We start from the raw sequence: 14,583 nt of genomic DNA, 5'->3' as shown, positions 1-14,583 counted from the left end.
GGCTGAAAAATTAAAACCATATCATTCTTTATTTTGCTCAAGAGAAAAGAGGAGCATTTGAGAAAAAGAGGCAGGAAGTAAATAAGGTGTTAATTATACTCTCCTCTCCAAGCCCAGCCTACACCCAGCCAGCCAGCCATCTGACCTGTGGCAGCTCAGATCTGTGTGAAAGAACTCTTAGGCTTCTGGGAGTCCACATTCTCTCTATGCTGTGAGATCCTGAAGGGCCAAGACCACTCCTTACCCACGTCTGCATCGCTCTCACGCCTCGTCGGTTCACAGCCTTTATAGAAATTTAATAAATCATTTTCATTTATTTAAACCCATGAAGTGTTTCTACAAGAAGTTAGCCTACTGTTTCTAAGCACTTAAAAAGCAGGGCAGCTGTGGATAGAAGTAGTAATATGAGAGGGTGGAGGATTACACACACACACACACACACGCACGCACACACGCACACAAATCTTTTCTAACTGGAAAGGATGGAGAGAAGAACTGGGAACACAAACGAGCAAACACAATCATTTAGCTTAGATATGGATAAAAGTTTTATACACGTATGAGAAAGCAGAGAGAAGTCAACAATAACTTTTTATGAGTAGCGCTAAAGGCAAAGTCCTGCGTTGATGCCCTATGGGGAGACAGAAGAAAGTTCTTTTTCTCAAGGAACTAACAATCCAGGTGAAGAAACAACATAAACATGAGAAAAATCAAACAATAATACAAGAGTTTAGCTGTTGTTCAACACAACAATACAAGAGACTCTCACAAGGCAGCACATGATTGTCCAACTACTGGTGAAAACAAGTTCCGAGGAAGAAAAAACATCCGGACAGCTGGATTTAAGCTGGACATCGTGTGGACGGGGAAATCGTGTGGACGGGGAAACTGAAATGGCAGAGATGATCTGATCAGAAACTTGAGGGAAGAAAGGCCAGACAATTCAGTGCCTTCTTAGAAGACCAATTTGGCTGGCAAGGGAAAACACAGAAAATCCTATAGTAATAGATCAAAAGACCTCCTGAGGTCATATGCAACAGCATCCTGAATGCCCACCCAGCTAATGAGTCTGCTCTGCTCCTGTGAACCCCTCATGTTCTTCAAGCTGGACCAAAGTATTCAACTACTCACATGGCATGGCAACCTTTTCCCATTTACTAAATAAAAATTACGTTATTGGATAGAATTATCACCTTAAACTCCTTTTTGAGCTTAAGGGATAAATGGACAGTTAACCAGAGACATTCCATCTGGACCTATGTCACTGGAATTTTAAATGGCATATAATATATGCCAATTCAATTGTTCACAGTTCTATTTAAATCATATTTAAATCTAACGCTATTTTGCAGGAGTTTAGAGGGCCACAACTTCCAGATCCCCTACAAGATGTAGACAGTTAAAACTATTTAACTCATAAACCTAGTAAGGGTCGATTATATAGAAGTCTAAAAGAACAGCCTTGGAGGGTGACAGTAGACATAAACAATCAAGTAAGTAAATAAAACCCTCAAAAGCAATGATAACAAATTGGATTTCTGAGGCCAGTACTCTGCACAAGAAAGGCAAGAAGACCTTGACACATTCTACTGCCTGATAAATAGTTTTATCAACAGAACACTGACGAAGAGCGCCTACATTCTGACAGCCTTATTCATAGCACTGGGAAAAAATGGCACTGACATTCCTGTGTGGGCAGGAACAATGCCCTCAATTCTCAGACAAAATCAACACGTGGGAAAAACTTTCAGATGCCAGAGGAAAATGTGAGCAACTCTAACTCAGAATGCACATTCACTCATGCTTCCGAAGTCTTACAGGGACTTTCACATTTATTTTCAGACTTTAAAAATATATATACAGACTTATCAGCTGTAGTAAAGCCAGCTCAATCCTAGAAATAGAGGAAGCAAATATTTTCATTCTTACTTTGCAATCTGAGAATAGAAGAAAAGAGGAAGTGACTTCCCCAAGACATCCAAAGAGTCAAAAGAAAAGTAAACACAGATCTCCTGACTTTATATCCATGGCATCAACTAAATCTTACTGTATTTTTCCTTAGAGGAAGGAGCCCTGCTGTTTTAACACATGGAGTATGTAAATGACTTCAGTGGCAATATCACAAGAGTCCTCCTACAGCAGAGTCCCTGGAACAAGCATGCAAAATCCAGGAGAATCCCGAAAATTCTTTACCATTAAATTCTGGTACCAAAGGGGCTTGTCACATACCATTGCATATCTCAATGAGATAAAAATAGACATATCAGAGAGTAGAAATTATAAATTTTCTTCATTAAAAACAATAATCTTGGGCTTCCCTGGTGGCGCAGTGGTTGAGAGTTCGCCTGCCGATGCAGGGGACAAGGGTTCGTGCCCCAGTCCGGGAAGATCCCACATGCCACAGAGCAGCTGGGCCCGTGAGCCATGGCCGCTGAGCCTGCGCATCCAGAGCCTGTGCTCCGCAACGGGAGAGGCCACAACACTGAGAGGCCCGCGTACCGCAAAAAAAAAAAAAGAAAAAGAAAACAATAATCTTCAAAGTAAAGATTTTTTTTTCCAAAAAATATTTGAGATCTCACTTTATTATCGAGATGACAGACTAGTATACAAATGTAAATTGTAATTTTTACTAACTTTAATGAAAAAATACTTCACGCAAAGATTTGGAACAAATGCACAAGAGACTCGGCCTTGCGTCAAAATTAATGCATGGCTTAGTAATAAGCCTATTGTCACATAAGCCAGAAATAACATTAATTAAAGTCAAGCCATTTCCATATTGTTTTTGTACTTAACTAAAATCATTCTCCAAAAATGCACCATTATCCAGTATTTATGCTCATAAATACTGTGTGTGTGAAGCATTTTTTATGCACTTAGTATTAACATATACTCTCTTCAAAAGAATGCAGACTTCAAAGATAACAGTTTTTGAAAACGATGTTGCCATGGCTCCCTGGGCAGTTTTCTCCACTTAATTCCTGAGGTTTGAGAATAGGTTCAGATGGCCCACGGGAGAAAGAATGTAGAAACAGAGAGCCAGGAAAGGGCAGGGGGCTGGAAGGAGGATAAAAAAGGATATATGGAGATCGATCTATCTATTTTAAGGGAATAATCTGTGAAGCAGAGACGATATTAAGACACCAAATAAACAAAAATATCCCCAAGAATTATGTTTCTTGATTTTAAAAAAATTATTCAGTTAATACAGTAATACTGACATTAAATGGTATAAAAAGGGTATTTTTGTTGTCCAAAGGTACTGACAGATAACAAAAACAGGAATCTGCCTAACTTTCCCAATGCTCTAATCACATCGATAAAACCATATCTATAAAGACCACTGGTGTGTAGCGTAACCAAGGCAGTGGATAAAAAAAGTCCCCCTTAAATTACTGCAGCCATGTTCTAATATCGAATAGCATTCTTGACTTTGCTAGGTCTTTTATACTAATAACTTTACAACCTCTGGTCCATTTCTTCCAGCTCCTTTTTGCTCTATCGATCAGTTTTAATCATCTTATCCTGGCATTTCTCGCCTTGTAGAACTTCATCCTACTCTACAAGGTCCCTATTAAGTCAGGCTGTTCCAACTCCTCAAGACCTCCTGTACAGGCAGGCCATGCTTCCCTCTACTGTTGTAGGTGCCCTAAGTGAAGGCATTCAGGCCCTCTTCAGTGGGCATGCTACAATCTAAAAATCTAATTGAAAATTAGATACACGTACATACAGAAAGAAAAACAGCAAGCAATAACTATAGGCCTCTAAAAAGCCATGAAAGACACAATCATCATCTTTAATGACAGTGAACAGCTGGAAACAAATCTAATCTCCCCAAACCAAATAAAGTAAAAGTATTTATTTCCCACACTGTATTCACTTCCTTAAGTACTTGCAACTTCATTTATAGTCACAGTTTCCCACAACATACTTCCCCCCAAGTAGCCCTCAGACACCCGTTTCCGGTACAGAGCTACAGAACGACAGCTAAGCAGCATCAGCACATCACCGCATCTGCCTAAGGTCAGTACTGGAACTGGGAAACGAGAGCGTGCTCAAACCACGTGATGGCTGTTCTTTGGGCTCTGCTCCTGATGAGGAAGTAGCAGCAGTGTGATCAGTATCAGATCCGTTCTAATGATACTAAGAACTCAAAGAACCTAGATAGGAAGGAGAACTGGATAAAAGAGAAATTAATCAAAAGAGGAAATACCACTTATAATGCCTGCATTGTAACAACTATTGTGACACTGATGAACTACAGCCTCTGGTCAAAATATACAGTCACTGCCTAGGTTTCCAGGTGCATAAAATCTGCTGTGCGGTCACATCACTTAAGTCTACTCAAATTTTGTTCTGCTTTGTACTTGACAGGAAAAAAAAAGTTTACACAACACTTATATGCTACAAGCTTATTTCAAATGTATCTATTACCCTCAAAAGTTCATTCTTATAATGGTATATTAACTAATCACTTACTAGCTGAAAAGACAACCTGTAAATTAATACAGTCATTGAAATAAAGACTCCTCTGCTTCTCCAACCAATTTAAGTTGAACCATAATGGAATGAGAAAATATGAAAAACTGAATGGCAACTAAAAGTACAGTATTTCAAAACTTATGCATTCAACAAGAGGTACCTGAAAGGAAAATTAGAGCCATGAAAGCATAAAGCATACATTTTTTTCCAAATATTCAACTCAAGAAACTGGGGGAAAAAACAGAATAAACTCAAGGATAAAATAAAGAACAAAATGTTACAAAACAGAAAAGAAACAAATAAAACCAAGCTGCTTCTTTGAAAGATTAAACGGTTAACTCTATAGCAAGAATGATGAAAAAAGCACAAATAACACAAGAAATTAAAAATGAATCAAAATCAAAGATACAAGATGAGAACACTACGAACAACTTCATACCAACAGATTTGTCAAGTTAGATGAAATGGGCAGTTCCACTAAAAATACGAATTACTGAAACTTATTCAAGGAAAACCAGAAACAGCCTACTGGAAAATCCAATCCATGATTTAAAGAAAAAAAGAACACCTCCCAACAATATTCTTCCCAAGACAGTTTTTTGTTTGTTCGTTTTGTTTGTTTTTTTTAATTTGGCCATGCTGTGGGGCATGCGGGATCTTAGTTCCCTGACCAGGGATCGAACCCGTGTCCCTTGCAGTGGAAGCGTGGAGTCTTAACCACTGGACTGCCAGGGAAGTCCCTCCAAGACAGTTTTAAAGGCAAGTTTTACCAGATCTCCAAAGAACAGTTAAATCCCTAATTTACGCAAATTTTTCCAGAGAATACTAAAGAGAAGCAACTTTATGAGATTAGTATATAACCCAGATAACAACATCTGATGAAGATAATTTGATAAAAGAAAATTAAAGGCAATTTATGCAAAAACCCTAAATTAAAAATACAAAATCAATGTCAAATCATCATGAACAAGTAGTATTTATATTAGGAATTCAAAGACGGCTTCATGCTAGAAAACAATGTAAATTACAACATTAATAGATTACAAAAACATATGATCCTCTCAGTTGATGCAGAAAATACATCAGATAAGATTCACTACCTATTCATGTCTTTCACCACGTATTCATGAAACTTTCTAGTCTAGTCTTAGAAACTAAGAAAAGAATATCCTTAATCTGAGAAAGAATGCCTAGTTTTAAAAATCCTAGAGCAGTCTTAGAAACCTAAACAAAACTTATGAAATGATGCTCAGTCTCCTGAGTTGTAAATTATAGGATTATTTCCATGGTTTCAATTATTTACCATGCTCTTCCTGTGACAGGATCATACTTGCCCACCTACTGTCATCAACCTTAACCACAGGACTTGCTTGGTTAATGAGATGAAAGTGCAAGTGGTACCTACTACTTCCAAGCAGAAGATTCAAGAGCCACAGGTGTGGTTCTGCCATGTTCTCTTTCCCCTCTATTGTGAGCCCAACATTTCCCAGGTGGAGCATACACCTTTAATCTTGGTCCAAAACTCAAGACGACATGGAACAGAGCCCACAGCCAACCCACCGAGGGCATATAACATGAGCAAGGAATAAACCATTGTTATTTTAAGTCCAGAAGATTTGGAGGTTGTTTGTTATTGCTATTGTTGTCTTTATTGTATAACCTAGTAAAAGTTGACAGTGATCAAATAAATGCTAATTAAAATTTTGAGACGATATTTCACACCATTATGATAGGTCAAAATTAATAATTCTAATAACAAAAAGTGCTGATGACAACGTGGAAAAACCTAACAGTGGTTGCTGGTTGGAATTTAAATTGTCACAACCACTTTGGAGACCGCTTTGCCAACATCTGGGAAAACTAAAGAAGTAAAGCAGCATCTTAGCAACCTGGCAATTCCCTTCCTAGGTGTCTACCCTGCAGAAACTCTTGCACAAGTAGATAAAGAAACATATATAATAATGTTCACTGAAGCACTGACCGTTATAGTATATAAAAGAAATTGTGGGGCTTCCCTGGTGGCGCAGTGGTTGGGAGTCCGCCTGCCGATGCAGGGGACGCGGGTTCGTGCCCCGGTCCGGGAGGATCCCACGTGCCGTGGAGCGGCTGGGCCCGTGGGCCATGGCCGCTGAGCCTGCGCGTCTGGAGCCTGTGCTCCGCAGCGGGAGAGGCCACAACAGTGAGAGGCCCGCATACCTCACAAAAAAAAAAAATAAAAAAATAAAAAAAGAAAAAAATAAAAAAGAAATTGTGCCTCAGCAGGGGAATAGATAAAATGGGTTAGTCATTCAAAAGAATACTATACAGCAGTTAAAATCAATAAAGTAGATTTACACGTGATAAAAAGACAAATGCAGAGAAAGAGGAGAGATGGGAATAAGACTTTAGCAATATCTTTAATGCTTTATTTCTTTTAAAAAATATCTAAAACACATGGCTAAATGGTGACATCTGGTTAAAATTTTAATGATAAATATACAGCTCTCCTATTATTTTTATATTTTTGTATTTTTTAAAATATCATGACTTTTTTTAAATGACAGAGAACAAAAATAGATTTAAACCATAAAGCACATTGGTCAACCATGAGCTTTGGTGACAGATGACAGGGGCCTTCAAGATTATCTAAGTAATCCTATATTCTAAAGATAAAGTCAATTTCTGGGCCTCAGTTTGACCCACAGAGGATGAGTAAGTGACTCAAGGTCACATAACAAGTTATCAACAAGTTGATTCTCAAAATGTAGACTTCCTAACTTCTAGGATAGGTAGGAAAAATGAGGAACATGTGATCGAAAACAATGTAACTGAGTCAGGTTCAGAACACGGTTCTACTGTTTCCTTATTGTCCCTACCCCTACTACTGAGAGATATACAGTATTATTCTCTCTCTCTGAGAGCTTTAAGGATTTTTAATCATCTTTTTACTCCTTTTCTCAAAACAACTAACATAGCAGAACAACTGTAACTAAATGAGTAAAATTAAGTTCTACATAACTGATACAAAGGTAAACGTTAAGGACCATGAAGCAGTCATCTTAGTAGTTCAGCAGTCAGGTTCACGACCTCCACAGTTAAACTGCTAGGGTTGGAATCCTGGTTCAACCACTAACTAGCTGGGAGACTTTGGGCAAGTTATTTAACCTCTTTAAAGCCTTACATTCCCTCATTTTACAATGGGGATACCCATAATAATACCTACCTCATACAGAGTCTTATAAATATTACACGAGGTAACTCATTCCAAGTTCTTCACACAGTTCTTCAGTAAACATTAGCTATTAGTATACGTCATGTAAATAAAGTAATTTAGCTATGAAAAGCAACAGGCTCTTCTGATTGTCATAAAATAAGGCATTAAATGCTTTTAAAAAATTACATTGGCTTTGGTCAGCATCAGTGCTAATCAATTATATGCTTTGCAAATCAAGAGTGCTTTTTAATTAAATGAAACTAAATTAAATAAGCTAGATTTTAAATCATTATCTGTCTCGGGATGAAAACACTTGGGATTAAACTGCTGAAATTTCATTACTCTGAAATTTCAACCTAGTGCAATGTTTCTCCTCAAGTGAAACACTTATGGCCATGGGTAATATTCAAACTATTTAATGCCCAACCACAACAGACACCAGCCAATACACATGACCAGTGCAGCCTGGCAGAACATCGGCCCTGCTCACCCTTAAGGGTCAGGAACTATCGTTTCTAATGCAAAGGATGACCCTCTTCTATGTTTTCTTGTTTTGCTTTTTTTTTAATGCAGAATTGCGACAAACTATCTTATAGGAACACAAAATCTATTCACTGTGCCAGGCCACAAATGAGGGCAGACGATACTTTTACGGTCATTCCACACATCAAGATAGTTCTCCTACCAGCTCCCAGTCTCACCTCCAGGTCACAGCTGTACTCGGTGCCACCTAGGAGGGTCACTTTGCACTGAACAGTTCTGGTCTTCTTGGTGGCTCTCTGAGAGGCCTTCTCTGCTTTTAGCTCATTGGTCTGAACTTCCTTTGTCTCCCTTTTTGCTGCTTCATCTGATTTGTCCTCCTGTATTTCCTTTACCTTCTCCTCTTCTCTCTCTATACTTACTTCTTCAACAGGCTGTGGAGGAAAAAAATTAAGTTCATACTAAAGGTGACCAATCTGCAGAAGGCAACACAGATAAAGGAAAATCTTAAGTAAGAACTGTGATTGTTATAAACACTGCGAGCCTAAAAGACTTCAAAAACTTTGCCAGAAGGGGTATTTTCCTACATTTTCTTTCCCCCGGTCCACCTCCAATTTTCTCATTTTGCCAATTTGGCAACGTCAGCATTAAATGAGTAAAAGAAACTACGTCCCAGCAACCACAATTTAAATACCATGTCAAATACTATTTCTAATTACAATTTCATACCATGGCAAAACCTAGGCTTCATCAGGCAACCAAAAGGCACACACACACAAATCTACTTCTTCCTATCCACTGAACCCCTAAATAAATCAGATACAAAAGTGCATACTATTTAAAAGGAGAGGTAGAAGGATTCTGAGAGTACCTGTCTAACCCCTGATCTGCATTTACAGGGGTTTTTTTTTTTTTTTTTTTGCTTTATTATTTTGAAAGTTTTAAAAGGAATAACAGGAGAGGGCTGTGGTAGACCCTCTAAGACCCATATTCCAGATACAGTAAGCCAAAGCAGTATCTTAATATAAGATCACTGAAAATGATTCAGAACGAATCCTTTTTGTTAACATGGTTACTCCATCAATGCTTTCACTTCCAATCACTTCTCAAACACACTTTGCGTCTCCAGACTGCTCACCACAGGTTTCTCTTCCTTGACGTCGACCTTGATCTCCTGTTGTTTTCTCTGGGCTGTTTCTTCAGCATCACCCTTGGCCTGCCTTTCTTCTTCAGGAAGAGATTCCTCCTTATCTAAAATCTGCTCTTCCCCAGCAGCTTGGGCAGGCTCTTTTTTATCTCCTCCGTCTTTGGCCACTACTAAGTTATAGGACTTTTGTTTCTTAAGCCACGGGGGTATGAATCGAGAAATCCCCCTGCTCTCAGATGGATCCTTCTCTTTCTTCTGGCGGCGTGGACTACTTTGGCTTTCAGCTGGAGGAGGTGACTGGGAACCTTTTTCCTCCTCGGGATCAGATGACTGATTCTGCTGATTTTCTGCTACTTCTTTCAGTTTCTCCTTGGTTGCATCTGCTCCTAACTGGTCAGATTGTTTCTTCACTTCAGATGCGGAGCCCACTTCAGTAGTCATGGTCACAGCTTATTCTATAAACAAAACAAAATCATCAAAGGTTATTTTACAAACTCTCCCAGTTTTAGTTTGGAGGCAAGGGGCAGGGTAAGGAAGGGTGGGAAGGGGAATGGCAGAAAGATGACAGGGAGGAAACAAATTGAGAAAAAGAAGGTTCAGAAGCACAAGAGACAAAGGAGACTGCTTCCCTTAAAGTTTATAATTCTCTATCAGAATCAAAGAACCAAAACTAGCACCACAATAGAATTAACTCTCCGATTCTGTACAAAAACTTCAAAACATCAAAAGCTCTAGAAAGATTCCTTTTGTTTGATTTCATCTAGCTATAAACAATAATTCACCCCAAAAATTCAACTTTTTCAGGAAAATTCAATTTTTTAAGGAAAATTACTTTTCTCTATACTTGGTATTCCTTATTCTACAATATGAAAATGTTACTGATAATGCTAGAAAATTCTGAGACACATTTCACTGCAATTTCACACATTAAAACCAAAACTTTTTAAAATGTTAGTTATTATAAAAATGAATTTTAAGCGTTGGGGGCTTAATTGCAAGATAACTAAATCTGGAACAAAAATATCTTCTTTTTTGTTCCAATATTAAATCCCATAATTCACCATCACTATTCTAATGCAAAAATTAGTCTTCTAAGAAAGGCACTAAAACTATAATCAAAACTCCAAACCTCCATCCCACCCAACCTCATAGACAGTTTTCCTAGTATATGTGATTATAAGAAAAGTATCTAAGGGCTCCAAACTGAACCAAATGAAGACATCATACGGGTGGGGGGGAAATGCATCTAATAATCAATCCTATCATAACTAATGAAAACAAAATTGAAATTAAATCTCAAAGTATCTGGCTGTCTAAATTTTACACAAGCAAAGAGGGAGTTTAGAAGAACAGTAGCACCACTGACATAAAAAAACAACAGGCAGGCACTTGAAAAGATGCTCAACATCGTTAATCGGAGAAATAAAATTAAAAACACAATGAGATATCACCTCACACCCGTGAGAATGGCTATCTTCAAAAAGAACACAAATAACGAATGCTGACGAGGATGTGGAGAAAAGGGAACCCTCATACACTGCTGGTGGGAATGGAAATTGGTGCAGCCACTGTGGAAAACAGTAGAGAGGTTTCTCAAAAATCTAAAAGTAGAACTACCATACGATCCAGCAATTCCACTCCTGGGCATATAGCCCCAAAAAGCAAAACACCAATTTGAAAAGATACATGCACCCCGATGTTCATTGCAGCATTATTTACAATTGCCAAGATGTGGAAGCAACCTAAGTGTCCATCAACAGAAGAATGGATACAGAAGATGCAGTGTATATCTACAATGGAATACTCCTCAGCCATAAAAAAGAATGAAATTTTGTCATGTGCAACAACATGGATGGATTTGGAGGGTATTGAGTGAAATAAGTCAGACAGAAAAAGATAAATACTGTATGATATCACTTATATGTAAAATCTAAAAAATAAAACAGATCAGTGAATATAACAAAAAAGTAAGAGACTCATAGATATAGCAAACAAACTAGTGGTTACCAGTAGGGACAAGGAAAGGAGGAGGGGCAGGATAGGGGTAAGGGATTAAGAAGTACAAACTACTATGCATAAAATAAACTACAAGGATATACTGTACAACACAGGGAATATCGCCAGTATTTTATAATAATTATTAATGGAATATAACCTTTAAAAATTGTGACTCACTATGTTGTACACCTGTAACTTACATAATATTGTACATCAACTATACTTCAATTAAAAAATGAAAAAAAAATTTTAATAAAAAACAATAGGGCTTCCCTGGTGGCACTGTGGTTGAGAGTCCACCTGCCGATGCAGGGGACACGGGTTCGTGCCCCAGTCCAGGAGGATCCCACCTGCCGTGGAGCGGCTAGGCCCATGAGCCATGGCCGCTGGGCCTGCGCGTCTGGAGCCTGTGCTCTGCAACGGGAGAGGCCGCAACAGTGAGAGGCCTGCGTGCCGCAAAAAAAAAAAAAAACAATAGGCAGGGACAGCAGACACAGCACACTGTCTCCTCTCTTGCCAAGGATAAAAATACTCAAAGGCCTGGCACCCTGACTAATGGGAAATTTCACAGCTATCTTCAAAAGTGGTACAAACTTGAAAAGTTCAAAAAATAAAATACACTTGATTTCTCTTTTTAAAGATTTGACATATAATTCACATTCCATAAAATTCACCCTTTTAAACTGTACAGTTAGTGATTCTAAGCATATTCAAAAGGTTGTGCAACCATCACCACTGTTTAATCCTAGAACACTTTCATCATCCCCAAAAGAAACACTGTACCATTAATAGTTACTCTCGAGCCTCTCCTTCCTGCAGCCCATGGAAATCACTAAACTACTTTCAGTCTGTATAGATTTGCCTATTTGACATTTCAAATAAATGGAATCATACAACTTGTGGCATTTTCTCTTAGCATAACATTTTCAAGGTTCATCCATGTTGTAGCATGTATCAGTACTATACTTGTTTCTTAAAATATTATTCACCGTCTTTTGCAAATCATATATCTGAGGAGTCCCGTATCCAGAAAATAAAAAGAACTCTTACAACTCAACAATAAAGACCAAAAAAAGAAATTTTCTTGATGGGCAAAGGATTTGAGTAGAATTTCTCCAAAGAAAAAGTGACCAATAAGAACCTGAAATGATGCTGAACATTATTAGTCATTAGGGAAATGTAAATCAAAACCACTATCAGATACCACTTCACATCCACTAGTATGGCTATAATCAAAGGCAGACAGTAACAAGTACTGGTGAGGTTATTGGAAATTTTGGAACATTGCTGGCAAGAATATAAAATGGTACAGCCACTCTGAAAAGCAGTTTGGCAGTTCCTCAAAAAATTAAACATAAAGTTACTGCATGACCCAGCAATTCCACTCCTAGGTATATACCCAAGAGAAATGAAAACGTATGTTTACCACAAAACTTGTAAATGAACGTTTCTAACAGCATTATTTATAACAGTCAAAAAACGTAAACAATCCAAATGCCCACCAACTAAAGAATGGACAAACAAAATGTGATATCCATGCAATAGAAAATTAAGTAGTCTTGAAAAGGAAGACTACTGAACCTTGAAAACATTATGCTAAGGAAAAGCCAGATACAAAAGGCCATTTGTATAAAATTTCCAGAAGAGGCAAATCCACAGAGACAAGAAGTAGATTAGTGGTTGCAAAGGGCTGGAAGGAGGCGAGAATGGGAGCAACTGTTAATGGGTACAGGGTTTCTTTTGGGGGTGATGAAAATATTCTGGAATTTGACAGCGGTGATGGTTGAACAGCCTTGTGAATATACTTAAAACCACTGAACTGTAAACTTTAAAGGGGTGATATCTCAATTAAAAAATAGTAACTTTTAAATTGTTACATACTTGTAATAGGCAAGCATAAAAACATTCATTCAGTCAGTCAGCCTGTATTTAATGGGCCCCTACAATATGCCAAGTCCTAGGCACATGAATAAAAGACTACCTTAAGGAGCTAGCAGAGTCGGGGTATAAATAAATGAAGAGCATGCTGCTTAAAAAGCACAGCACAAACCCTTAACGTGGATTAGGAGAAGAGAGTCATTAGGCAAGCCTTTCTGCAAAAGCTGACATCTGAGTTGCTTTAAAATAATAAGTATTCATTATTCAGGCAAGAGAATCAAAATGGGAAGCACGTGCCAGGCATAGGCAAGGGTGTAGAAACACGAGGATATTCCTCCTGTAGGAAACTACAAGTACTGAACAACAAAACACTGTACAAGCCAAGTGGGGGCTTGTGAGTGGGGATGTGAGGGAAGGAGGACAGTGAATTGCTGATGATGAAGTAGGAGAAGTAGACAGGAGCCAGAACATAAAAGGTTTTACATGTCACGCTAAGAAAGGTCTGGAGGTTGATTTAAAGGCAATGAGAAGTCATATAAGCACTTTAAGTAGAGGAGTAAAGTAATCCAATTCACATTTGGGATAGCCCGACCTTGCTGTAAAGTACAGGATGAGAGAAAAGAATGAAACAGAAAGGCATCCAGGAGGCTGGTGCTATAATCCAGGCATGATAAGATAATGGTCTGTACTCTGGAGGAAGCAGTGAGGTATAGGATAAGAAACGAATCAAATGGTAAAGACAAAGACTGGACATGACGCAGTGTCTAACTGAAAATAGCAAGTCAAAGAGAAGAAAGAGTCCAGGAAAAGTCCCAGGTTATGAGAGCCTGGGTGATGGTAGAACCATCATAGAAATAGGGAACCCGAGGAAAAGAAGGTCTGGTTGACACAATTAAACTTGATTTTTAGTTCACTGCGACTGAGGAGTCTGTGGCCACTTGACACACAGGTCTTAAAAGGAGACCAAATACGCACTAGAGATACAGATTTGGGAGTTGTCATCACATGAGTGATAGCTAAAAGCACAAGTGACATTGACGCCACCTAGAAAAAAAGTATAGTTCGAGCTTAGAGGGCCCTGAAGAGAACCCTTATAACCACCAACATTTAAGGGCCAGGCAGAGGGAAAAGGCATAAGGGTGAGAAGAAATACACAGTGAGACAGGGAGATCAGGGGACAGTAATTCCTTGAGGGCAATGCTACAGAAGAGTAAACAGTTACGTAACTATAACATACACATGTCCAATCTTACATCTTATTCTTATGCACTTGAAGTTCAAAATCATGTCTTCCAGTAAGACCCTCAAGAGTACTTGAACTGGCTCCATATTGCACAGAAAATCTTTTTTCCTTCTTTAAGGTACCATTTTACAGGTACCAATTAAGTGGAAAATATTATTTACA

General features: G+C 38.4%; 1 protein-coding gene across 11 annotated transcripts in view; it reads right to left on the bottom strand.

Annotated features, from left to right (window-relative positions):
• The window catches only part of EPB41L2 (erythrocyte membrane protein band 4.1 like 2), a 214,652-nt gene that overhangs the window by 102,869 nt on the left and 97,200 nt on the right, over positions 1-14,583 (bottom strand). For all 11 annotated transcript variants that reach the window (XM_060029959.1, XM_060029961.1, XM_060029969.1 and 8 more), the window contains 2 exons: positions 9,294-9,757; positions 8,377-8,589 (listed from right to left, as the gene is read on the bottom strand). In XM_060029959.1, the coding sequence (XP_059885942.1) occupies positions 8,377-8,589; positions 9,294-9,743 (663 nt within the window). In that variant the 5' untranslated portion in view covers positions 9,744-9,757. The remainder of the gene's footprint in view (positions 1-8,376; positions 8,590-9,293; positions 9,758-14,583) is intronic.

This window comes from Delphinus delphis, chromosome 14, assembly GCF_949987515.2.
Source record: "Delphinus delphis chromosome 14, mDelDel1.2, whole genome shotgun sequence".
Classification (NCBI taxonomy): Eukaryota; Metazoa; Chordata; class Mammalia; order Artiodactyla; family Delphinidae; genus Delphinus; species Delphinus delphis.
Note: the sequence above shows the minus strand (reverse complement) of the source record. Positions and strands in the feature narration are given on the sequence as shown.